The 27688-nt window shown below is 47.3% G+C and overlaps 1 protein-coding gene across 1 annotated transcript in view; it reads right to left on the bottom strand.

Annotated features, from left to right (window-relative positions):
- Positions 1-27688, bottom strand: part of LOC147692246 (uncharacterized) — a 793905-nt gene that overhangs the window by 177054 nt on the left and 589163 nt on the right. The window contains exon 11 of the mRNA XM_086938501.1: positions 10538-10722. Coding sequence (XP_086794627.1) covers positions 10538-10722 — 185 coding nt within the window. The remainder of the gene's footprint in view (positions 1-10537; positions 10723-27688) is intronic.

Below are 27688 nucleotides of genomic sequence, written 5' to 3'. Positions count from 1 at the left end.
GACACTCAAGCGGATGCTCAGTTTGGTCAAGCATCCTTGAGAAATTTGTTTGGGTAATATATGTTAATAAAATGGTTTTGATATGCTGGTATTCGTCCACAGGGTACGGGGATGGGCTTGCATTTCTATTCAGTGCTTATGACTATTGATGAGTATCCCCGGGAAGAGAAGGATAAGTTACTTACCTGTAATCCAAGTTCTCTTCCAAGGGTATAATCATCAAAGTTATAAGCAATCCTCCCTCCTCCCCGGAGGAATACCATGTCCATATTTATGTACCGGTTACCCATACTATGATTACACTGTTATATGCCGTCCAAAAAGAACTGACCTAACTGTCAACTGTGGTGCACGATGGGAGCCTGGGGGTTTATGGAGGTCTTAATGGCACAGCACCAATTTTCCAATGGTTTACTATGCAGCCTTTCTAGGCTAATCTGCCTCTATGATCTTGCTTTTTCAACTTTGAAAATAAAGGTTGTGTATTTCAAAGCAAACTCAGGGCAGTTTTCTTTACATATATCATATGTATAGTATGACTTATATGTCTTTATTTTTTCAAATGTAAAAGATTTACATGCAATGATGGCAGTTTTTGAGCCTAGTAATATGTTTTCAGGCTGCATATGTATATGCATATTATCTATATATATGGGTAGTGAAGAAGTGTGGCTCACTGGTTAGAGGCGGCAGACCCGAGGGCAGAGGACGGCCCGGGACCAGGGTTCGATTCCCGGCGCGGCAGGTTTCTGGACCAGGGTCAGCGGACTCGATAATTCTCTCGCCTCGGTGCCCACTCTGATCAGCGATCACACTCGGCAACTCTGGGCATTAGCTTGCCTCATCTTCACCAATTGGCCCACCAGACCGCCGGGGATGCCTGGTCTCACCCTGGAGATACCCATTAAGGGACCATCTCTCAGGGAAGCCAGGAAGGGTTTCGCAGCGGTCGAAGCGCCTTGGGACCCTACGGGTAAGTAGTGCGCTATATAAATGCCTATACATACGTATTTATGTATGTATATATATATATATATAACCAACAAGCCAACAAAGAAGAAGGCACGTACTCGAGGCTGCATGAATATGGCTTTTTTATTTCCTCGGGTCCCCCTCGACCCTGCGGCAAGAGAGACGTTATATATATATATATATATATATATATATATATATATATATTTTATTGGCTATTGCGCCAGGGTTCCCACACTTGGGAGGGACTTTTCAGTGCTGATGAGTTTGAGGAGTATACCCTTGGAAGAGAACTAGGATCACAGGTAACTTATCCTTATGGTCCCATTGTGGTATCACAAACTGTTTGGGAAGCATGTTTATCAAAACTTTATTGAACTTAATCACAACAAATAGGTAATCTCAGCAACAACGGGTGGGTCCAGCAAATGCAAAAAGGCCAAAATGGCGGACAAATAAACTTTATAGGGCCCACTGCATGGCCTATCTGCGCCAAATACAAAATAAACAATAACACATCCTAATGTTTGGCTTGTAAAGGATCTGTCTGTGGACTCCACACCAGGCCAGAAATTTGTTCCAGTGCCTAGTGTAAATGGACTTTGTAGTTGGATGCCTGGCAGCAAGGATGACATCCACAACCTTAGGTGGTAGACTAAGCGCAGTTAACTGCCACCATACAATCTCCACGCATGGAAGTTTAGGTGAAGAACCCTGCCTTGCTTCTGTGCAGGAAGATCCTCCCAAAGGGGTAAACTGATGGTGGAACAGGCCCAGAAGTTCAGGGTACCACAGTTTCCGGGCCCAAGCTGGAACAGCTAGGATAACTTGGCCCGGTCATTCCTAATCTTCTTCAGAACTCGGGGCAGGAGAGGCAGAGACGGGAGTGGGTACACGAGTCCTATGTTAGACTCCAGTAGCTGTCCATCTCCTAGCAAGATTTTTCACAGGACTACAATGTGCAAATGTTTCGACACTGTACATTCCATGGTAGCAAAGAGATTTGCTGGATGCCAAGATTGGAGGATTGGGGACGGACGTTACCCTGCTGCGCCAGAACCTGAGGAAGGCTGTGGTATGGATCATGGAAGTGGAGGCCAGGGTATATAGGGTGGAAGCCTTTCCCTACCCTGCAACAGATGATGACAAGACTCGCGACTACTGAGTGGGCTGTGCAAGTGTTAGACGTGGGAAAAAAACAACAGATCTCACCTCTCATAGAGGAGCTCTCTGCGTGACAAGATGGTCCTTGCTGGGGAGAGGGATTCCCTGGGGTTCTGGAGGTGGCTGATTCCAGGCTCCGATATGGGAAAAGACTTTCATGACTGAAGGACAATGAGGGACTTGGGAGTGCCTACTAGCCTCCCTTTGTTGCTACTCTGGGTCTGGTAGACATATGGAGGACCCAACACCCCTCAAGGCAAGACTACACCTTCGTCTCCCAAGCACATGGCTTCATCTCCTGTTTGGACTACTTTATAATACCATCTTGCCTACGTAGAATTTCTGCTAGTACCATACTGGCATGAGGGCTCTCAAATTATTCCCTGAGGACCATCAGTGCCCGGCTTTACGGTGGCATCTCGCCTAGGAGCCTTCAAAACCACAAGTATAGACTACATATGGAGCGGTTCATTGACTTATTTTATCCATAATGTGGGCTTTGTATCGTCCCCGTCAACACTATGAGAGGCCCTGAAAACCACACTGTGGGTGGCAGACATTAGCTATAATACTGGGAGGTGGTATCAGGTGCAGGACCTAGCGAACCTTAAAACCTGGATTGCTGCCTTAGATACGCAAAGCCAACAAAACACCGGGCAGATGGCGCGGAGACAGTGGAGTCTCCTACTGTAACAATACTAGCAGACCCTGATGGAGGAGGTTAAACAGTCCTGGCAGGGGGCCCAGAGCTGCATATACCAGTGGGGGAAGAAGTCGAGTAAGCTGTTGCATAGACTGTGCCAGAATGCCTGCTACTCCTTTCCCATCCCTTTCATACAGGGTCTGAATGGTACCATCCTCACGGAGAAGTGGCTTGCTGTTCATTTCGAAAGGGTGTACACTCAGAGGGAGGTCCTATCAAAGGAGCAGATAGAGTTTGTGAATGCCCTTCCCCTTAAGACCCTCACACGAAACCAAAGTCCGAGACTGTTTGGACAGGGACCTCACGGGAGTGAAACTGTTGTCAGCACTGTGAGAGCTACACCCTTGGAAAGCCCAGGGGCCAATGGCTTTCCCTGCCAATTCCTCAACACCTATGTGCCTAAACTTCTGGAAAACATGTGGGGGGTGATTTGTTCCGCTGTTGATTGTGCCGCTCTGTCTCCATACTATAGGCATGTGGATATTGTGGCGTTTCTTAAACCTAATTGACTGGCGGAAGATCACTCCTCTTAACGCCCAATCTATCCCCTTAACCTGGAGGTGAAGGTACTGGCGAAAACGCTGGTTAACAGGCCACATTATTAGACATTTATGCAACGCACTGGCCAACAGACTAGTGCGACCGGCGAAAGTCCTTCATGAGGACATCGACAAGGCATTTGATTCCGTGAGAAGGGAATACCTTTTCGTTCTCCGTTGTTTACATTTCTGCCCTAAACTTCTCTCCTACCTCAAACTGTTATACACCAACCGGAGAGCGACAATGTAAGTAGTTGGTGCCAGAACAGACACATTCTAGATCCAGTAGGGGGACAAGACAGAGATGCCCCCTGACCACCCTGCTGTTTGCTCTTGCAATGGAGCCCGTGGAGGTGTGGGTGAGGATGGACACTCGGGTGCACTTTGAATGGGAGGAGGGAGCCCCAGATAGAATAGCACTATAAGCCAATGACGTCGTCTTCTTGACTGCCCGAGCGCACGGGGCCCGCATCCTGCAAATTATGCACATATTTGGAAAAACATAGGGCCTTCATTCCAATATATCTAAATCTACAGTGTCCTGGTGGATAGTTGTCCACAGGGCTTTAGTTGGGCATCAGAACTATAGATCGTCTCGGGAGGTCTTCGGTACCTAGGTGTATGTGTGTACCCCGATGCGCAGTGCGTGGGAGCGAAACCTGGGACAAGTACTTGCTCACCTGAGGGAGGATGTTCGGGTGTGCTCAGTCTTGCCATCTCTCCCGGACAGGCATATCAGCCATTTTTTAAAATGGTGTCATTACCCTGTTTCTTGTACCAAATACAAAACTTCCCATATGACATCCCACAACAGTGGTTCCGACAACTAAACTTTACCCCCATATCTTCCTTTAGGATGGCAATGCACCCCTGTACTGCCCCCAGAAAATGTTTTAAATCTACTTACTGTGGAGGTATCCAAGCAGCCGACATTGAATCATATTACCGAGCCACCCATTTGCTGATCATTAATGACTGGTGGTATAGCCTCCTGGGCGATCCCGTCTTCGAGTCGGAGAGTTGGGCAATGGGAGACACCCCTCTAGTCTCCTATTTGTATGGCGAGGCAGCCTGGACCGCCCTGCTCCGGCTACCAGAGTAGTTCTTACCCAATGGAAAAATATTCTCTGACAGATGGGGAGGTGGGGGAGGCTGACAGAGGCTACACCACTGGTGGGGCCGCATGCTTCTGCAGTTGGCTCAACTGGAGGACTTTTGAAAATGGGACTTGATAGGGATCTCCACCCTGGGTGATGTTATGAATGGGACAGTCCTCAAACCCTTTCGGACTCCACAAACGAAATGCGAGCTTCACCGCAATCAGTTCAATTGTTATCTAGAACTCTGTCATGTCCTAAAACGGTATGCAGAGGTCATGGCTGACATCCCTAAATGTAATCCGCTAGAGGGTAAGATTATCTCGGGAGACCTAGGAGATCATAAGATTACAAAGACATACCAAACTTATCTCTACTCAACCTGACACATTCCCCGCCCTTCGATGGTCATGGGAAAATTACCTGGGGCCCCCAGAAGAAGAAGACGTGACAGGGGCACCTAGGGTTGCGGTCAGCGTCAGAATGATCCAGCTGACATACCTCCATAGTGTCCATCTCGCTCGCTCTCACCTATGAAGGATGGGGGTGATTGTTTCTCCAACCTGCCTCTGATGACACGCCGCATACATAACATTCATACACACTGTCTGGGGTTGTCCTGCCTTGGATCCGTATTGGAGCGAGGTGACTTCCTGCCTGGCATATCTTGATGGACCCTAAACCTACCCTCTTATATATCAATGACACATTGGGTGGCAACCACTCCAAATTAGCGCTGCTCTTCCTGGATCTGATCCTAGCTAAATAGGACATAGCGAAAGAGTGGAAGGCCCCCCACAGGCGATGTGGGAAAAGGGTATTGATCATTGCATGGGCTTAGAAAGGCAATATATATGGCATGTGGCCGCCTGCAGAAACCCGCCAAGATGTGGCATGCATGGGCAGATTATAGAGGATGAGGCTCGATCCTGAGGGGGTGGGACATTTGTTGCTCTCAGAGATGTTGCTTTCATCTATCGATTGTAGGTGGTGAGACGGGGCAAGGAAAATCGCGCAGGGATCTGGCGATGTTTGGGTTATTTGTGCATTTGCCTCCAGGTGCAGTTATCACATTTAAAAAACAATAAAATCTGCCCCCCCCCCCCGCCCCGAAAGATGCCAAGGGAACAATAAAAGGAGATTGCTCACTGGTACCTTAAAATGTTCCTGTTCAATGGCGTGCAAGTTTGAACTGAGAAGGCAATATATCTTTCTACATTAGAACTCCAAGACTTTCTTAGAACACCGACTTTTAAAAAATGGAGCTCGCTACTTTGTGAGTTTTTTCTGACCAGATGAAGGACATAATGTACCTGGAGGTAGTTTTGTGAACATTGAGAACAATCTGTAACCTCTGTGCCACAAACAAAAATCACAAGATGAAGGCCACCTCAAATCACTTGACCAAACCAAGAAAAGTCCAGCTCTTTGCAATGTGTATCGGGGAGTCCAGGTATATTAAATGTATACATATATTCATATTGGTCGGGCAGATGTAAGTAAGCTACAGAGTCTCCGATCTATACAAAGCTATTTGTGAATAAAAGGTCTTGGACGCCAAACTGCATATAAAAAAATCTCCATATCTTTAAACTTCAGACAAATGCTAAACTTTTTGTAACTTCCTTACCAACGCTGAGGGAGAGTAAGCCGGTTCTGACATCAAGCAAAAGAGGTAATTAGCAAAAAAGAGCCCCTTTTATAGCACTACTGCAATTACATTTCTTCACAAGATGTTCCACAACCAGAGCAAATGAGCCACATCTTGCCCCTCTTGAAGGTGTTATCAGCAAAGACAACTATGAATCCACTTTACATCTCGTTGGAGGGTCATCAAAATTAACACTATTTCGTTTTTTTTTTTTTTTTAATTTTTATTTTTGGTGCAAAACAAAGATAGTAGGTACATTGTCATCCATCGCATTTCCATACATAAGTTACTAGGTGAATGAGGTGAGACAGTATTCATAAAGGCAAAAACTTATAACATCCACAGTAGTATATAGCATTGCGAGTTTCGTCGACGATGTGATGAGTAGGAATATACTTGTGTCGAAAAAATACAGTTTGCAATTTTGTGTTTTGTTGGCTACTATCCGTCTGAGTCTTGCCGTTCGCACCTTACAATAAACATAAAACAGTAAAAACAGCACACTTTAGTCCGGCACGTACTTGAGGTAGTAGCTTTCGGCACTCGTAGCACAGTCCATCTGCAAAGAGAGCAGCGTATTGTTGCACAGCCCCCCTATGTCCCACTCCCTCCCATGCCACCTCCCACGGCTGCACCCACCCGCCTCCGTTGCGCTCGCCCTATGCACCTAGTTACAGCCCAATCAACGCTCCTCGTCACTGTCCGACCCCCCATCATCATCTTCCTCCAATGGTTCGCAGATATCCCCCCTGTATGCGTTCCAGGATTGCCACACCCCGTTCCATTTACGTGGGTTACCCCTCAATTTATACACCGCCCTTTCAGTCAACATGAGCATGTCCATGTTGCGGAGCCATTGGGGTAGCGTGGGGAGATCAGCCGACCCCCACTTCTGTGCTATGTCCCGTTTCGCTGTTACCATCCCCACTGTGACCCAGGTCCTTGCATGAAAGGTGAGGTCAGTCGGCCCCCAGATGTTTAGCAGACAGAGCCGTGAGTCTAGGGTGAGGGTGGTATGAAGAGCTTGGGCCATCGTGCGTATTACCCGTTGCCAGTAGCCAACTAACAATGGACATTCCCACACCGTGTGTATGAAGGTCCCTTCTGCCCCGCAGCCCCTAAGGCAATATGGATGATCCGCCCTGTGCAGTTTGTGAAGTAATGTACGGGTGTAGTAGATTCTGTGAAGAAATTTTAGCTGCACTAGGCGAAATTTAGATGATATGCCTGCTTCACGGGGGGATGCCATGGCTGCGTTCCAGTCATTGTCATCCAGGTCACCCACTTCCGCCATCCATTTGCCCTTCAGTTTCCCCAGTGGATCAGGCATATTGTTAATCAGCTTGCGGTATGTCAGCGATGTCGCCCCTTCTTGCATGAAGTCAGTAAGTAGCCGATCCTCCAGAGGGGAGGATTCGGGCAGGGGTGCGTCTGGTGAGATTGCTGCCTGGAGTGCGTGTCGGACCTGGATGTATCTGTAGAGCTCTGTGTTCCCCAACTCATATTGGTCCTGCAAAGTGGCAAATGAGATCACTCCTTCCCTCGTCCACATGTCCCCCACCGTGGAGATGCCGATGCTGTCCCATTGTGTGAAGCCCTTGGAGCGCCGCAAATGGCCCAACGCCTTTGTGTCCCACAGGGGTGTAAGTTTCGTTATGACGCCATCCCACTTCAACTTTGCCTGCGCCTTGTACCATATACGGACTGTGTGTTTCGTAGGCCCCGTGAGTTTTGCCGCCACTCCACGGTGATACAGTGGGGCCAATAAGGTGTTGGCACCCAGTTGTGCCCTGTCGGCCTTGTACGCTGGGTCGTCCTGCGGGGCATGCATCCATTGGTTAATGATTTTGAGTTGGGCCGCCCAGTAGTACAACTGTACATTCGGAAGGGCGATGCCCCCGTCGTACCACCCCCTGTTCAATTTAGTGTGGGAAATGCGGGCTGGCTGGTTGCCCCATAACAGGCCCGAGATTTGCGCCGTTATTTTCTGGAGGTAGCCTTCCGGCACCAGATATGGGGCGTTCTCCAGCACATATAGGAAGCGCGGCAGAGCCATCATTTTAAATAGTGCCGCACGGCCAAGGAGTGTTAGGGGGAGATCCTTCCAGTGTCGCACGTCTCCTCGGAGACGAGCTAAGGGGGGTAGTAGGTTGAGGCGTGAGAAATCTGCCTCGTTACGGGTGATATGAATCCCCAGGTATTTAAATGACGTGTGGGCCAGCTCCAGTGGGCAGGAATCCGGGAGAGGCGGGAGTGGGCCTCGCAGTTCAAAAATGGTGGACTTAGCCCAGTTGATGGTGTAACCCGAGATTCGCCCATGAGCCGTACAAAGAGCCAGGAGGTTAGGGAGACTCTCCTCCAGATCTGTGAGATAGATCAGCATGTCGTCTGCGTAGAGAGACACTCTGTCCTCCCATAACGGGGTCCATTGTATCCCTCTCAGGAGCTGGGTAGTACGAATCGTAACCGCCAGTGGTTCTAAAACTAAGGCGAAGAGCAGGGGTGAAAGCGGGCAGCCCTGTCGAGTGCCTCTGCCTAGGGGGAAGGTGTTTGAAATATGGCCGTTGGCCGCCACCTGCGCCACCGGGTCTTTGTACAGCATTCGTATCCAGGAAAGGAACACCGGGCCAAAACCCATACGCGTGAGTACTGCGAAGAGGTAGCTCCATTCCACCATGTCAAACGCCATCTTGGCGTCCAAGGAGAGGATGGCAGCCGGTTCTTGCAGTAGTGGAACTCGCGCCAACACGCCATGCACCCTGCGGAGATTTAAAGCAGTGCTGCGATGTGGCATGAATCCGGACTGGTCCGGGTGGATCAGGTGTGACAGAGTTGGCAAGATCCTGTTCGCCAACACTTTGGCAATAATTTTGGCCTCCGGGTTCAAAAGGGAGATCGGCCTATACGAGGTGCATTCGTTGGGGGGCTTACCTGGCTTCGGTATCGCCACAATAGTAGCCATCCGCTGATCGAGCGGCAACGTTCCCTGTGTTCTAGAATCCTCGTACATATTGAGTAGGGGTGTGCTTAATGATTCGGCCAAGACTTTCAACCACTCAATGGGTATCCCGCTGGGGCCCATCGCTTTGCCTGGATGAAGGGCGCCTATGGCCATCTGGATCTCCTCCACCGTGAGAGGTGCGTCTATATCCTCGGACATCTCAGGTGTCAGCTCTGGCAAGGGAACATGGGCAAGGGCAGTCTGCACCTCCCCCTCCTCTACCACTAACTCTGGGGTGTAGACTGATGCGAAATAATCGGCGAGGACGTTTACTATCTCATCGGGGCGGGTGTGGTTGTTGCCCTGTGGGTCCATGATCTGCAAGATATTCTCCCCCCCCCCCTGTCTTTTGTCTAACCATGCCAGCAATTTACTGGCCTTGTCTCCAATATCGTATACCCTGTGCTGTGTAGCCGCAATGTCCGACATCGTGACCCTGCGCATGTGATCTGTGAGGCGGTGCTGGTGGATCTGGAGTTCGTGGAGCGTGTCGTCAGAGGGGTTCGCCATATGGGCCGTGTTGGCCCGTTCTAGGCCTAGTTCCATCTCGAGGGCCTCCCGTCTGTGCGTCTTTTTGTGATGCGCTATCGCTGCTATGGCCTGACCCCGGAACACTGTTTTATATGCCTCCCACAGTATGGAGGGGGAGGCCACCGAGGATTGGTTTTCTTCGAAGTACTGTTGGGTTACCTTCTTAAGATCCTTGTTAATCCGGGGCACTTTGAGGTAGCCCGGGAAAATCGGGAATAGTCTGCGCCGCGCCATGGTCGAAGTGGTGAGTGTCAATGTGAGTGGCGAATGATCGGAGACCCCCCGTGGTAGTATCTCGGTTTCGGCTATCGTAAGGTGTCCATTAATCAAAGTGAAGATGTAGTCTATCCTAGACAGGCTATTGTGTGTGGCCGAGTAGTATGTGTATTGTTGCTGAGTAGGGTGCAGAGCGCGCCATACATCCACCAACCCCTGTGCAGTCAAGAATGTCTGGAGCCTGTTGGGTCCACCTGCGTGCGCACGTGGGGGGAAGCGGTCTTCTGAGTTTGTGAGTGCCATGTTGAAATCCCCACCTAGTAGTAGTTCCCCATCAGGGAGTGTTAGCAGGAACTTGCCCAGATCCGGCAAGGCCACTATTTCGTTTTTTAGAGAAAATTAAAATCGACTCGGTCTAAATGCTTTCTCCACAACAAAAGATCATTTAAGATTTGTCACGGATAATCGTATCGGTCATACGTTTTTTACATATGTAACTACAGCTGATAGTTTCTCATGGTTGTTTCTGCAAGTAATAAACCTAAAACCTTATTTATTGCAGTGTAATTTTTGCAAGAAAGAAAAATCATTTTTCAAGCACATTTGAATCTGCTTCTACACAAGTCATTTGAAGATCTGAGACAGCATACAAAATGTTTTTACCTCTTTATGTTGGATCCAAAATCTTCTAAAAATTCCATCCGGCGCTGGGAGAAAACTACTTTGGTATCAGCAGGGAGGCTGCTGCAAAGGACCCGCTCTATGCAGTTTATGGTGTTACGCTCATTGTGGTTGACATCAGCGCTGAACTCCATCTCAAGCAGATTCAAATACAGCTTTGCATTCTCCTGCATTAAATGTCCATCAAAAAATGTCTTAGAAATCAAGGTGTGCCTTTGCAGAAAAAAACACAACTTTTTAAAGAGATAAATTACTTAGCTGTAATGACAGTTTTACAAGAAGGGCATCTTTCCAGTTTTATAATCTTGGAATAATCCCCAGCAATGATACTGGACCCAAGACATCAACATATATTTGTGGTGTTTTTGAATCTTTTATTGCAGTTTTTTTAGAATACACAGAAAGGGAAAATATCTTTACTGTTACTGCTCTCTTTTGAAACTTATGTTCATCCAAATGCCTTCACCACATTTGAAACATTTAAAACCTCTTGATATTCATAAACTCCACTGAAGAGGGGCGGAAGATCACAGCAGCTATAATAAAGAGCCAACAGTAGAGGTACACACTATTTAACATACCCACCTTCCACTCCCATAATCCTGCAGGTAACTATTTCATAACTACATAGGCACTATTTTATAGATCACCTTGTTTGATACAGTTCTTATCAGCAAAATTGAAGTGATTGTCCCAACCCTCTACTTCTGCTATTCCGCAGTGAGTCATACTTTAAACTACAGCGAACAACCTTAGTTTCAGTCTTCTGCGAAAATGAACGAGCTTTTTAGGTACAAGAGGTAGCCAAATGTTTATGTGGTCTAATGCTGGCAAACCAGTGCACACTTTGTCATTGTTCATCTACGACCCCTGGACTTGTAGTAATGTTTTACTGTTCAGTCAACGAGTATGATTATTTTCTTACTGTAAAGGGGAGAACAAAAGAACTGTGTTGGAAGCATAGGTGATAAATGAGACAACGATCTGTGAGGGCCAGGAGAGAGGTGGGGTTTAGATAACTCAGTTTTAATCGTTTTTCATTGTTACAGTATACAACACTTTAGAGCTCATAGGATGATACATTTATACTGAACAACAAAAAGTCCATCAGGAACAATACTTCAGAAATATTGATGTAAATCCGATACTTGTTTGTAGAACCAACAATCATCAGCATTTAGACAAAAATGTAAGTCAATGGCGGAGAAAAATATCCACACCAAAATGTAATTATCAGGACAATAGGCGATTTCTGGAAAAAAAGACGTTGAGGTAACTGCCACGGGGAGGTGAACACCACAAATTTATAGTGCCTTACTCCATAGGTTACACTCTTGTGAAAAAGAGCTTTAACACCACTTTCTAACTACATTTCTTGAGCCACAGTCTGCCTCTTGAACAGAGACAGTCTGGGACTCCCTGCTTGGCTCCAGATCAATCAATCAATCAATCAGGAGTTTGTTAAAGCGCGACTACTCACCCATAAGGGTCTCAAGGCGCTAGGGGTGGGAGGGGGGTGGGTGCAGGTTCCATTCCATCAAGGAGGGGGTCTGTCAAAGAGCCAGGTTTTGAGGTTTCTTGCGAAGATGGGGAGCGATGTGGTCTGTCTGAGGTGGAGCGGAAGGGCGTTCCATGCTTTGGCCGCGAGGAAGGAGAAGGAGCGGCCTCCCGATCTGGTCTTTCTGGTGCGGGGGACCACGGCGTAGGAAAGCTGGGCTGATCGTAGGGTCCTTTGGGGGGCGTGGAATTTGAGTCGGCTGTTCAGGTATGCTGGTCCGGTGCCGTGGAGGGCCTTGTGTGCGTGGGTGAGCATCTTAAAGGTGATTCTCGCCTCGACGGGTAGCCAGTGGAGTGTGCGCAGGTGCTGGGAGATGTGACAGTGTTTTGGCAGGTTGAGGACCAGTCTTGCGGCGGCGTTCTGGATGTTCTGTAGCTTGCGGATGAGGTTTTTGTTTATTCCGGCGTAGAGTGCGTTGCCGTAGTCGAGGCTGCTGGTGACCAGGGCATGAGTGACTGTCTTTCGGTGTTCGAGGGGGATCCATTTGAAGTGTGGAAGCAGGAAGATGAGACAGAGTGTGACAGTGAGTGTTTTTTTTTGGGTCCAGTTTTATATAGCGCAAACTCGACCCAGAGGAATTGGAGCGCCTTACATGAGCACCAGTTACATTACACAAGGGCACATTCATGTTTTGTAGGCAGGGGAAGATGGAGTGGTTTGCCCAGAATCACAGATGTTGAGCCGATGGGGAAACTCAAACCTGTTTCTCCAGTTTCAAAGTTGGCAGCTCGGGCTGTCCATCACCACCCCCTTTTGTACCGCTTTTGGCCGCCATAAGTGTGGCAGAGTATGCTCAGACGTGAGTCCCTTGCTCACTTTGCCACTGGATTCAAGCAAGCCGGGCTGAAGACGGCTGGAATGCCAGAAACCGGTCCTCGGAAGCTTGTTTCCGGTCCAGGGAAGACATGGCTTGGCAGTTCGGGCTGGACTGTTCCCATGAGGCACAGGGTCAGACTGATTTGCATATAGCCAAGTCTGAACTAGGGTGGCAGAGTGGGCTAAAGAACGGTGATGGATTAAACCCAGATCTTTTGACTGGGTGTGAGTGTTTGATTGATTCAGATGCTCCGTCCATCACCACCCCCTTTTGTACCGCTTTTGGCTGCCATAAGTGTGGCAGGGTATGCTTAGACGTGAGTCCCTTGCACACTTTGCCACTGGATTCAAGCAAGCCGGGCTGAAGATGGCTGGAATGCCAGAAACCGGCCCTCAGAAGCTTGTTTCCGGTCCAGGAAAGACATGGCTTGGCAGTTCGGGCTGGACTGTTCCCATGAGGCACAGGGTCAGACTGATTTGCATATAGCCATGTCTGAACGGGGGTGGCAGAGTGGGCTAAAGAACGGTGATGGATTAAACCCAGATCTTTTGACTGGGTGTGAGTGTTCGATTCAGATGCTCCGTCCATCACCACCCCCTACTGTACAGCTCGGTCTGTCAAGCCACATCCAGTTTTCTGTGGAAATATCCTGTGGACAGTTTTTAGACCCCTGGTCGTGTTTGGCGCAGTTATAGTCTCTCCTTCTCTGCAATTATACTTATCCATGCTACTCTCTAAATTCTCCCTTGACTACTCCTCTTTGACCTCTGCTTGTCTCTAACTCCTCTGCTCTTGCCCCTTCCTCTTTTGTCTGCAAATATTTATGGGCCTTTGATAAACTCCCTTTCTTGATTCCCCTCTGTTGGCCAATGGTCTCCATCAACTCTTCTCTTTTCCTACTCTAACGTTCTGTCTCTTTCTGCCACTTTTATGCTCTCACTTTCACTTCCTGGCTGCTCCATGTCTGCAAATAACCATCTATTATGAGCTTTCTTCTTTCAACCCTTGCCATAAGCTTGTATTGGTTAGGCTTTTCAACAACTGATTCTCATACTTCCTGCTCTGCCCAGGATCTGGTCCCAAGGACCAAGCAATCATCAGGCCTTCGGATGGCAATCCTTTAACAGCTTCAAAAATGGGTACACACAACTTTAACTTCCAGAGAGACTCTACCGAGATTCAAGTGCTTAAGTCAGCCTGCATCCTTTGGATGAGGGTGTGGACTTAAGGAAATCCGCATGTCACAGGGAATTACTATAAAAGCAAAAGTACTGATTCGTCGAATGTTGGGATGCACTCATTTAATTTCAATGATTAAGAGAAATGTCCTCAAGAATGAGCCATGTGCAACTGTTATTAAACCCAGAAAAGCCAAGCCCACCCTACCTGGTAAGTATATTTTTCTTTTTCGGGGTGTGATTGTGCCGTCTGGATGGGGCAGAAGCAAGGACTGGGGTTGTGGAGAGGTGACTGACCTAATGTCTGCTCAGTCTCATTTAGGTCCAGTAGCCCCGGGCCTACATTGTGGAGACAGTGGGTCGATAATGTGTACCTGCACCCTATGTCACTTTAGGTAAAGCTTTAGGAGTCTGTATTAGGAACCTACTAGATGCAGCAGAGGATGTTAGGCTGCCGGGGCACCCGCAAATCCATGAGCGCTGACACTTGCACTGGGGAGGCCAGAGGCTATTGCACTATCAATCAGTGTAAGCTACTCCTAATTGCAGGTTATGTTATGTTACACGTTTTTTAAAGCGCACAGCTGCCCCAGCCAAGATGCGTCCCGGCGCTGACAAATCTAACTGGAACAGGCAGACAGCAATATCTCTACACCATTAAGGGCTATGAAAATGTTTACAACAGATGCGAAAATGAGGAGACCTGTTGTAATCATTCGCATAGGACCTCAGGTTAGGGTTTGAAATCATTATTGTGTGCTGCGCAGGACAGTTGTACGAGTAGAAGCAGCTCAGGGTATGGGGACGGTCAGATGGAGTGTGCTCACCCTTCTTAATTGCTGAAGACAATGCTGTCTCTCTTGGATCCAGAGGTCTCCAGGCTCTCTGTTGGTCCCAATTCGAGATATTCATAGTCACCACTATTACACTGATGTGCATGCCCTTCTCAGTTGACAAACAGTACAGCAAGCTACTTGCTGGAGAGCACAGCACTTACTTTTCCCTAATGGCCAGGCTTAGCCAATCAAGTGGGGTGCACTTTAACATTCTTATGAGCTCCTTTGATTTTGGAGCGGCAGGGCGCCGGCATTATTACCCAGTGTACCAAACAACAAGAGAGTGTTAATATAAACATCAAATGCAGTAGACAAGAAAAAATATTTTCGGACTACTTCTAAACCTTAGAAAGAGATTGTTATTACAGTAGGAAAAAATAGAGTGCACGTGCTCAGAGATCTAGCTAAAAGGACCCTGAGGCCCCAGCTTAACGCTGGTAGCCAGTTGTCTTCATCGGGTCCTCCTTAGTTGCTAGGAAAAGTGAAAGTGCGTTAAAAAGAGTGTGGACTACTCCTCAAGACTATTTTAATGAGAGGGTAGCTCTAACTCTGTTAAAAACAGTGTTTGAAAAACGTGATTATTTTTCAGGACTACTAAGAGGTTGTGCAAATTTGAACCAATGAGTCCCTTGGTTGTTGTTTGGTACATGGATTTATAAGGGGCATGAGAGTGTTTCTTTTGACCCTTTCTCTCTTGTTGTTGGAATTATTATTACCCAGTGCCCTGGTCATGCTGCCCTGCGGTATTTTAGTTTTTGACTGGTTGTCGAAGAAAGTTGAATAGCTCCAGGCAGAAGACCATTTCCAAAGAAGTATAGATATCCAACTGTTTCTTGGCTGTAGTACTGCAGCTATATTAAATGATGCTAGTGGGATCACCAGGACAACTGACTTCAGTGTGGTGGAGAGGTGATGTGGACTTGCTGTTCTAATGTCACAAATGCATTCACGCAGCCAAGCACTGCGCAACCACCATCTTGTCTAACACACAAATGCTTAGTCCAGTGCACTCGACCACACACCGTTTCAAGCACACCTATGAAACCACATACAACCACTCAAAAAGCCTCCCAAGCTTTACCCAACATAGATACAGGTAAAAAGGAATGAACACTATCAGCCCACACACAACATGGATAGAAGAGACAGTGGTAACTTGGTAAATGTAGATGCAGTCCCTGTGTCCACTCGACATCAGTCTCACACACCAGTAAAACAGGAGCATGCCCAGTGGGTTTGCATGAAAGTTGACTTTGTATGGGGAAAACAAATATGGCTATGCTATTGCGAAAAACATACAAAAACAGGGCAACAGCTTCAAAAAGATATGGGGAAAACTTTTGTGCCAACAGAGGGACTGAACATGTCTTTTTGTATAACAACCAAAGCCCCAGAGAAGATCTAAGGAAGGAAACCAGAGGCACGGGGTACTAGGAGCAGGCAGCCTCCGACATACAATGTTAAGCACAAAAAGAGCCGCTCCCAGACAAATGACCTAAGTGCTACAGTGTTAATCTGTGAGTGCAGGCATCTCACAAAAAGTGAAAGACTGGTCTCACACACCACCTGGTGTTATGCTTCATCATTGACCAGTCCTCGCCCTCTAAAAACTTGGTTTGATAGAGGGTGGGCATACACCCGACGACAGAGATGCACTTCTAAGCTAAGTGGTGGCCCTTACAAAAAATGTGCAATTAAAAGGCCATTATAAATGTCAAACCAATTTTAATGTAACTGGCATCTGTATGGTAATTAAAATGAATGGTCGGTGTGTTGGGAATTCTATTGTTCCCCCCACCGTGGTGTATATGGTCGACATGTTTCTGCCAGTTGCCCCAGTAGGGTCCATGGCATTCATCAAGACCTAAATAATCAGAAAACGGGCTCCAATCTTACCGGATTGTGGTGAGAGGGTTCCACTAGGTGGGGTGATCTATATCACACTCCACTCTTATGCGGCTAATGTATTCCAGCCCTAGAAATGGGATCAAAGAGCCCCATAGGAGGGTGAGGGAGGAAGACCCCTTTGGTCAAGCGTGTTCCATTGTGTGGCCTCCACGTCTACACCTAGTTATGTGCTTCTCGCCTCCACTATGGTCATCTGACTGGGAGCTTAACACTGAAAATGTCTTCACTGTATGACAGAGGAAAATGACTTTCTCAAGACCACATAGCATAGACAACTTTGCACTGGGGATAAAACCTTTGCCTACTTGGCGTCAAAATACTGGAACTAATTGCCTGTTGAGCTGTGTAAATGCACCAACCTTCTTCTCTTTAGGAGACTCCTAAAGACAGAACTCATTTTTTACCGATAGCCCCGCCTTAGCATAATCTTCTCTTGCAGTGCAGAGATATCCCTTCGGGGGGGAGTCTGGCGCTTTATAAATCACATACAAATACAAATCCAAAATGGCTTTATCCTCACATACAGGGATATTCGGCATAGGTGCTTAATGATATCCCAAAGATAATGAGAGGGGAAACTGACACAGACCCAAAGTAGCTCTTTGTAGAGATTGGGGGTAAGTCTGACAACCAATCAGGCAACACTGCTTTGCCTTTCAAAGTTGGCTTCTTGCATTCAGAGCTAATGTTTGAGCTTGGACCTGAATGACTGACTGCCTGTGCTGCCATGAGCCAAGTGAAGACATCTATTAATGCATCAATAGGGTAAACAATTGTACGCCAGGAAGTTCTGTTCACCTTAGACAGTTGGGGGGAAATTTCGTAAGTGAGCTCCAGTACTCAGGCAGGAGATTTCCAAAACTAGCAGTTGCCAGTGGATCCATGTTCATGATGGCCTTTTGGTGGTCCCATATATCATTGGATGAGCATGGCGAGGAAAGACCAGTGCTCAAAAGATCAGAAGAGTGCAGATTTGATCACTATTGAACTTACGACAGTGCAAACACATGCAGAGGTAAAGAGAAGGACAGGAAATAGAATGAGACTAAGTGTCCGGATAAATGACAAAGGAGACAGCCCATGAACTGGGACACTGGGGAGGAGATAGAAGATACAGTGCTCCTGGAAAGCGACTGTACCATGACCTGTGCTATAGTTTTAACTCCCAGTTGTGCGGTTCAAGCGACATAGATAAAGAGATTCAGACTATGCAGGCGTGATTTTGGTTACTTGAGGGTGCTGACAGAGAAGAAAATAAAAGCAGCTTAACATGAGAAATCAGTTTAACAGGGTAATGTGTATAACCATGTCTGAATGTTTTCAGTGGAAACCAATGTTTCAAATGTAGCTGAGTTGAAAGAAAATCTATGTAGCTCGGTGTTTAGTCAACTATTGTGACTGGGTTAAAATCTCAAATTATGTTAAAAGTGTTCCAAAACCAGGGATCTTGTACACAGTAGGTCTGCCTCAGAGTTTCATCATCTTGAAAGATTGTTGGTTAGTCAGAGGAGCAGACACTGAATAAAGATTTCATAATGGGGTATAGTGCGGTCTCACCTTCTGAAGGTATTCTAGACATTTGCTCCACTGTGCTTCATGAATCCTGCGCAGAAGATTACATATGGATATGATACTAGTCTACAGGAAAACAAAGGAACCCTTTAAGCTATGGCGGACATGGACCTACTTAAGGAGGATTAAGCACATTATCACTGCCTGGCTCTGAAGCCTGGCAAGGTGATTCTAGGGGAAAAAGGGTAGGTCTTACAGTAGTCAGGTGTGCCATGATAAAAGTGGTCATCGTCAACATCCTGCGGTGTCCTCTGCTCTGGCATAGGATCAGTCAGAGACAAAAAAATAATGGAGCCTCGACTGGTAGAAAAGAGGACAGGATCACCGGAGGCCTCACTTTCTGGATAACAAGTGACTAACAACTCCATAGCCAATTTCCAGACTGTGTTCGCAGATTTATTACAGCCTTGAAGATAAAGAACGAAGGTAGGAGACCATTAGGAGGCAGGCCAACATTAGTTGGATGGGACTACTTGAGGAACACTCCAGACCTTTGCACTTCGAGGTATTTCTATAGAAAGAGATGAATTTTGGGTACAGTGTTGCTCTTGTTTCAGTCAGCTTAGTGATACGCTTGCCTATAATGGGTGCACGCATCAATGACTATGGACAAGGAATAGGGCTCGTATGAAGCAGGAGATCCACATGAACTAGTATAGACAGGGGCAAATGGTTAGGGTCCGGTATGGCGTAATGACAAGAGACTTTTGTTCTTTTTTCCTGATGTTAGCCCTTTCACCATTACAAAGAGAAACAAATCGTAGATCTTGAGGAAGGAACTGGTGTGGAGGGCTCAGGCTACTGCACGTTTTCCAAATTTATCTGAAGGTGGCATCAAATGGGAAGAACTTCCAATTTGGTCTAGGACAGGCTCCAAGCACTTCCACTCATTATAGGACAGGCAGGGATCTACAAAATGAGCATACAGGCGTGGCCAGGCTTCCTAATGTTCAGCAGTTGATTACAATGTTCTATTATTTCCCATCGACAGAGTGCATGTGGGTTTCATCGTACTCCGAACACTCTAAGATGCCCGATTACTTAAGGGTTACTTGATACAATGGAAGTTTGTTGATTAATGTCATAAATCCACTGTCCACATCGCCCCACCCCACTTTTACTCCCGCAGTAATACAGTCTTTATGATATAACTGTCTTTGACAATTATTTGAAATCTTATCATTTTTCCGATTGTTGGAGCTATACTTTGTAGGAAGCTGGCTCTTTATATAGGGGACCAAAATGAGATACACTGTGCAAAGAGTCAACACAAACCCTAATTGGTTCAAGGAGGCACAAATGACCCTCCCACGCCTATTATACGAGCTGCAAAGCAAACCATTTAGGATCCCACCGAGATCTATTGGAAAATTGACCACAAAGACCGAACACTCCGGTGGAATAGCACAACCCAGAGAATTGCACTATGTAAGCTACAGAGCGGGGTATAAGAAGGAGGACTATCAGTCCCAGATATCCTGAAGTATTACTGGGTGACTCAGGTAATCGTGATTAACGAAGTCTTTTTGGACCAACAAGAACCAGCCTATCAAGTAGACAGAGAAACCATGGGCCATGGAGAGTACAAGGCTATCCTATATTGTCAAAAAAGAGAAAGGTCTCCCAACACACACCCAGACGGTAGCAAGGATGTGGAGAGAGGCCACAAACTATTTATGCTGGTGGGAAAAACTAGCCAACTTGACCCTGTTTTGGCATAGCACCTGCTACACGAGGTTGCGGACCTACCAGTCTTCTCAAGATGGGAGTTAATAGACATAGAACACCTGGAAGCGTCTGGAGGGGCAGGCCCTGGTGTGGTTTATGGGCCTCTACCAAGAATATGAAAAGGAGGAGTCGAAATAATACAGGTACATCCAGCTCGGCCATGTCATAAGGAGCCATACACTGGAAGGGGAACAGCTGCTCAAGGAGTCCCCTCTAGAGGATCTTTTACTTGCAGATCCTATACCAGACAAAAGAATTTCAACTATTTATAGAAAAATGATGAACAACTCCCCAGATTCATTAGTAAAGTTAAGCAACACTTGGGCTGGAGACATAGGCGACATTGACGATGACAACGACTGGGCAGGCTCCATACAGAGCCCCAGGGAGACCGCTATCTGGACCAGATTCAGACTAGTTAAACTAAGGATCTAGCATAGGTGCAACTGCTCAAGAATGGTACCATAGAAGACTGGTAAAGCAGATACGCTGCTATGTCTACAGGGTGCAATCAGGAGGACACAATCTTTCATATCCTATGTGAATATACAAGAGTATTGGAAACAAGTAACTGAAGTAATGTTTCAAGTGTTGTTGCCCGCAATTTCTGTAGATACAAAATGGCTCCTACTATCTATTTTTGGATGGAAGGCCCGGCCCAAGCACCAGAAAAATTGGCTGATGTTGGCGGTAGGGGTAGCTAAGTGAAATATAGCACGTGCATGGGGCAGGCAGCTCTCACGAGAATTGAGGATTGGGAATTGGATCTAGATTGGTGCCACAGGGTGTAACAAGGGGTGTAACAGAGTAGGGGGTGCTCCAAGAAATGAGAAGGTTTGGGGGGGCCTGGTGCATTTTTAGGGGAACCTATGGGTGGGAAAGGATGTAGGGGGTGGAATGCGCTGTATGAAAAGACAATGGTGTAAGTTCCATTAATAGTAATAGGCTATTAAAGCGCAGATATCGTGATCTGTCCTAGTTCGCATCAGACACCGTCACTTTCCATTGTATTGTATGATGCATTATAATCTGGAATCAATAGCCGTATATGCTGTATGTGATGGAATGGTTTGATAAGAGAGAGTTTAAAAAGTAAATGATAAATCTGAGACTAGTTTAGAAAAATAACTTGTATATGTATGTACATTTGGATACCAAGAACTTTGTCATCAAGTAAGCAAATTTTCAGTTAAGAATTTTTACAAGTAGACAGATCAATTGAATGAGTCTTTACACTGCAATGCTTCCCATAAAAGGCATATATTGCATATAGTTATTTGTCATTGGTTTCTGCAGGGGGCGCAGAGTGAAAAGGTCATCTGGGCTCTGTGCATTCTAAAGCCTTGCAGTTGTTGCTCCTGCCGGTTGAGGGTGCAAAAATGAGAAATCAGGCAGCTGGGCAACTCAGGAGGTTGGTCTCGCCGGTGCTAACATCCCTCGATCGCTGCTCGGTCTTGTTGGGAGTCCGATTTTGACTCTTGCAGTCTATGTTTGGAGCAAGGGGTCCGGTACCAAGGGTATTGGTCCTGTGCAGTTTTGGTAGGCGAAATTAATTTTATATAATGTATTATGTTATGCCTTCTTAACTAAATTATGGATTTTATTGTATCGACTCCCAATTGTACCAAACTGTCTGTACAATCATTTATTCCTCTAATGACAAAATGTGTTTTGTATTGTTGCTTTTAAATATATATATATATATATATAGTTTTGGTAGGCCCTGATGTTCTCTCACTTGGTGGGGCAGACAGATAAGGTCTTCAGGAGCACAGGGTCCTCTTCTGGGCGGGTCGAGGCTGCTGCACTGAGCTGGCCCGGGAGCGGCAGCTTGGTAGACAGGACTTTGCATTTCGGTGGCTGCAGACTGCAAGGGAGTAGTTCCTCTACTCCAAGGGAGATTGATTGGCAATTTGCGAAGGGCTGGCAGTCTCCCGGGGTTCTTGGAAGCTGGTCAGGTGCAGGACAAGTCACTGGTCATGATTGTCGAGACTTGGTGCAGGCAGGCAGGGTTTGGTGCCAAGAGTCACCAGCAGTCTCCAGTTCTCGCAGCTCTTCTTTGTCCTGTCCTTGATTCGTCGAATATAAGTTCCTGGTGTCAGGGGTGCCATCTGAACGGACAAGTTACTTACCTCTGGTAACACCTAATCTAGTAGAGACATGATCTAGCAGCAGACTCCTTACCTCTGAATTTCCCTGGAAGATGTTTCTTCAAGCAATACCCTTGCCGTTGTGCGACAGTAGGTGGCGTTGGTAGGCTCCATGTGAGGTTGTTGGCGTAGTCCCTGCAGTTGCGACATCCTAATCACCTATATAGGTGCCATCTCTGCGTGCTGAGGTCAGATACTTTTCACGACTTTCCACACCAGGAGTGCGAAGCCATGAACTGCACTGACATTGGTGTGTTTTGAACAACTAGGGCCCCAAAAGGTAACCGCCCTGACCCTAAAAACCTGTCCACAGTCTGGGGAGAATGGGTTGGTAAGGAATCTGTATCTAGATCATGTCTCTACCAGATAAGGAGTTACCGAAGGTAAGTAACTTATCCATCTGATTGAGACATCTAGCTGCAGATTCCTTACCTTTGTATAGATGCCCAAGTAGCACCCTTCCAGGAGGAGGGATTGTGGAAAGTTTAGACCTGGAAATCCTGCAGGAAAGAGCGGCCAGGTTGTAGTGCTTGGTGAATGTGTGCAGTGATGCCCACATTGCTGCCTGACAATTTTCAAGGTCGGGAACTCCATGTTGCAACACTGTGGTAACAGCCTTAGCTCTGGTGGAATGAGTCCTTAAGCCTTCAGGAGGCTGCTTTTATGGCCAGAGCGTAGCAAATTTTGATGCAGAGGACAACCTATCCCGAGATAGTCCTCTTCTGCACCGTAAATCTTTCTTTGATACAACATTCTCATGAAGAGTTGGTTGTCCACCTGGAACTCTTTAGTGCGGTCAAGGTTGAAATGACAATGCTCTTTTTGGGTCCAGATGGTGGATTCACTCCTCTTCTTTAGAGGGGTGTGGAGGAGTGCAGAAAGGGGGCAAAGTGACTGATTGCCCCACGTGGAATGGTGTTACCACTTTCACTAAGAGAGAGGCCCTAGTATGAAGCACCAACTTATCAGGAAGATGGTCAGGTAAAGAGGTTTGGATGACAGATCCTGCATTTCGCTCACCCACCTGACAGAATTACTGCCCTTAAAAATGCCACGATTATTTTCATGTTAATACAGCAATTATTATGCTCTCTTACCCAATTGGGCTTTTGATAGTACTTTTGAGTAACTCTGATTATGCAATTTACTCTGTTGAATATCTTGTGGGCTACGATAATTTGCACTCGCAGTTCCTGTCTGCCCTACACTGTTCTGAAATAGTTGATATGCCGTTTCATTACTTTCTTTTTGACTAGTTTTATCTAGGCTAATAGATACCTGTCTAGGGTCTAATGTGGGCTCCTAATGTAATCTGGTTGGCCTGAAGTTCTATTGTCTCATCTATACCCTCTGTTCTGCTCGCAGACGGTACTGCCGTCGCACACTCTAAATTCTTACAAATGGGGAGGGAGGGAGGATGGGAAGGGGGGTGGAGAAGGTAGTGTTGGGGTGAAACGAATATGCTACTTACCAGTATGCATCTGTTCTTGGCATGTAGGGCTGCTGACATTCATATCTGTGCATAGATTGCCGCCTAGTGTTGGGTCCGGATGATCGCACATTGTTGTCCTGGAAGAGTCTTCGAAGTATCACGAGATAGGTGGCTCCTCCCCTGGCCTACAGTGCGCATGGGCATCGACTCCATTCTAGCCATTGTGGCAAAGATGGAGTGTAACTCTGTGAGTGATGACCATGCTAAGAGTATTAGTGAGTGCTGGAGCCGCTACAGGCGCCGGGGAGGAGGGCGGGTGATATGAATGTCAGCAGCCCTACATGCCAAGAACAGATGCATACTGGTAAGTAGCATATTCGGTTCGAGGCATGTGGGCTGCTGAATTCATATCTGTGCATAGAATACATCAGTCCCTCCATTAGCGGCGGCCGCCTGTGCCAGCTGCAGCAGTTTGAAAAAGTGTCTTTAGAACAGCCTGCCCTACAGCTGCCTGCTGTTTGGAGTGCACATCTACACAGTAGTGTTTTGTAAATGTGTGTGTGGTAGACCATGTGGCTGCTCTACATATGTCCTCTAAAGGCATATTTCCAAGGAAAGCCATGGAGGCCCCCAACTTCCGGATGGAGTGGGCCAGCGGGGGGATCGGTAGAGTGCGCTTAGCTTTCTGATAGCAGATCTGAATACACTTAACGATCCACCTGGCTATACCAGCCTTGGAAATGGGATTGCCTTTGTGTTGTGGCGAAAAGGCAACAAATAGTTGTTTCGTCTTCCGAAAATCTTTGGTCCTATCAATGTAGTACATCAAGGCTCTCTTGACGTCTAGCGTGTGGAGCATTCTCTCCGCAACTGATTCAGGATTTTGGAAGAACACAGGCAGTTCTATAGTCTGGTTGATATGGAACTGTGAAACCACCTTAGGAAGGAACTTAGGGTTAGTGCGAAGCACCACCCTGTTGGAATGAATCTGTATGAATGGCTCTTGGATAGTTAGTGCCTGGAGTTCACTAACGCGTCGTAGTGACGTAATCGCTATCAGGAAAGCCACTTTCCATGTTAAGAACTGAATCTCGCATGACTGCAGTGGCTCAAAAGGTGGACCCATCAGTCTTGTGAGGACCTGCATTCAGGTTCGATTCAGGAGCTGGTGGGGTCCGGGGGGGAATGACTCGTTTGAGTCCTTCCAGAAAAGCTTTGATGGCAGGCACTCTGAAAAGGGAGGGATGCTGCCTGTTTTGGAGATAAGCAGCTATTGCGGATAAATGTATACGAATGGAAGCATAGGCCAGATTACATTTGTATAGATGTAACAGATAACAAATGAGGTTTTGAGTAGATGCGTCCAGCGTGTTGATGTTGTCTGCACAATAAATGACAACCGCTTCCATTTCGCCGCATAGCATGCTCTGGAGGTGGGCCTCCTCGCCTCCCTGATGATGTCCATACAGTCAGGAGGCAAGTTGAGGTAGCCAAACTCTAAGACCTCAGGAGCCAGATCGCCAGGTTGAGTTGTTGCGGATCTGGATGCTGAATGTCATCATGGCTCTGCGTCAAAAGCCTGGGTGTGAGGCGCAGCCTTTGATGCGGTACCACGGATAGTTCCAGAAACGTGGTGTACCATGGTTGGCGTGCCCACGTTGGAGCAACCAGGATGAGAGTCATTGAGTGTTGCTTCAGTTTGCGTGCCACCAGCAGTATTAGAGGTGCTGGGGGAAAAGCGTACGCAAAGATGCCTGACCAGTTCCTCCATATCGCATTGCCCTGCGACTGTGGGTGTGGAAACCTGGCGGCAAAGCTTCGGCATTTTGCGTTTTCCTTTGTGGCGAACAGGTCTATCTCTGGATGACCCCACCGTTGGAAGTACGGGTGGAGTACTGATGGATGTATCTCCCACTCGTGCATTTGGTGGCTGTACCTGCTGAGCAGGTCCGCCATCTGATTGTCCTTGCCCGGGAGGTGTTCTGCCATGAGGAAGATGTTCCTTTGAATGGCCCACTTCCACATGCTCTGAGCCAGATGAGACAACTGTGGAGAGTGTGTACCTCCCTGCTTCTGAATGTAGTACATGGCCGTCATGTTGTCCGTCCGGATCACCACGACCTTGTTGCACAGATGTACTTTGAATGCTTTCATCGCCATGAAGATAGCCATCAGTTCTAGAACGTTGATGTGCATCTTCCTCTGCTGCGTTGTCCATAGTCCCTGCACCGTGTAGTGGAGAACATGAGCACCCCAACTCTGAAGAGATGCGTCCGTCGTCAGAATGATCTGTGGCACAGGCTCCTGGAACGGTCGTCCCTTGCAAACGTTGTGTGGATTCCACCAATGCAGAGAGTTGTATGCACGACCGGTTACCAACACTAGGTCTTTCAACTGTCCGTGAGCCTGATTCCACTGACGTGCTAAGCACTCCTGAAGCGGACGCATATGTAGTCTCGCGTGCGGGACTATGAAAATGCAGGAGGCCATCATGCCTATCAACTGCATGAACACTCTGGCCTGAAGCGAGTGTTGAGGTCTGAATTCTTGTATCAGCGATTGAATGCTGCTGATCCTCACCGAATTTGGCTGTGCTTTGGCTGCCAGAGTGTCTATGGTCGCACCCAGATACTGCGGTATGTGGGTGGGTTGCAGGTGGGACTTTGAGTAATTCAGTGAGAATCCCAGATCGTGAAGAAGGTGAATGGTGTGGGGCATGTGGGCGGCACACTGCTGGGCCGACTTTGCCTGGATAAGCCAGTCGTCCAGATAATGGTAGACATGAATGTTCTGGCTCCGTAAGTGTGCCGCCACCGTCGCCAGGCAGTTTGTAAACACCCTGGGTGCCATGGTCACTCCGAAAGGTAGGACCTTGAATTGGTAATGTTGATTTTGGATGGTGAACCTGAGGTATTTTCTGTGTGACGGGTGTAGCGGAATATGAAAATACGCATCCTTCAGATCTAATGTTGCGAGAAAATCTCCCTGACTGAGCAACGGTAGGACTTGCTGCAGTGTTAGCATGTGAAAGTGTTCTGATTGAGGGGTCTGAGGTCCAGTATGGGTCTTAGGGACCCGTCCTTTTTTGGGATCAAGAAGTACAGAGAGTAAACTCCTGTGCCTCTTTCTTCCACAGGCACGAGCTTGATTGCTACTTTTTGCAGCATGATGAGCACCTCCTGCTGCAATAAGTGCAAATGCTCTGTGGACATAGGACGGTGTCTTGGGGGTATGTTGGGTGGAGTGGATGTTAACTCCAGACAATAACCGTACTGGATAAGCTTTGTGACCCACCTGTCTGTGGTGATGGACTTCCAGACTGGCAGGAACTGTTGGAGTCTCCCCCCGACCGGAGTGGTATGGTCGGGGGGCAGTGACAAGGCGTCACTGTTTGTTAGTGGCGGAGGACCTGGAGCTGTTGTTTCCACGACCTCTACCCTTGGCGCTGTTTCCCAGATAGCCACCTCTACTTTGTTTGGCATAGGTGGTTTGCGTGCCACCTTTATTGTACTGTGTCTGCTGGGACAGCTGGCCTCTGGAAACACCTCTAATGCTTGAGCGATGAAAAGAGCCATCCCTGAACTACTGGGACTGGAGAGCCCCCATAGACTTCGCAGTCTCAGTGTACTTCTTGATCTTCTCCAAGGTGGTGTCTACCTCTGGACCAAATAAATGATCAGGGTTTACTGACTGATCGAGAATGGTGGTCTGCATCTCTGGCTTGAACCCAGAGATTCTAAGCCAGGCATGTCGCCTCAACATGACACTTGTGTTAACGGCTCTGGCCGCGGTGTCTGCTGCGTCCAGTGCACATTTGATAGAAGCATTTGATATGAGCTTTCCTTCCTGTATGAGCATCTCAGCTGCCTCCTTATATTCATTTGGCAGGTGCTGCAACAGGGTCTCCAGTGTGTCATAATGGGCCCTGTCATACCTGGCTAAGAGTGCCTGAGT

This window comes from Lissotriton vulgaris, chromosome 9 (assembly GCF_964263255.1).
Source record: "Lissotriton vulgaris chromosome 9, aLisVul1.2, whole genome shotgun sequence".
NCBI lineage: Eukaryota > Metazoa > Chordata > Amphibia > Caudata > Salamandridae > Lissotriton > Lissotriton vulgaris.
Note: the sequence above shows the minus strand (reverse complement) of the source record. Positions and strands in the feature narration are given on the sequence as shown.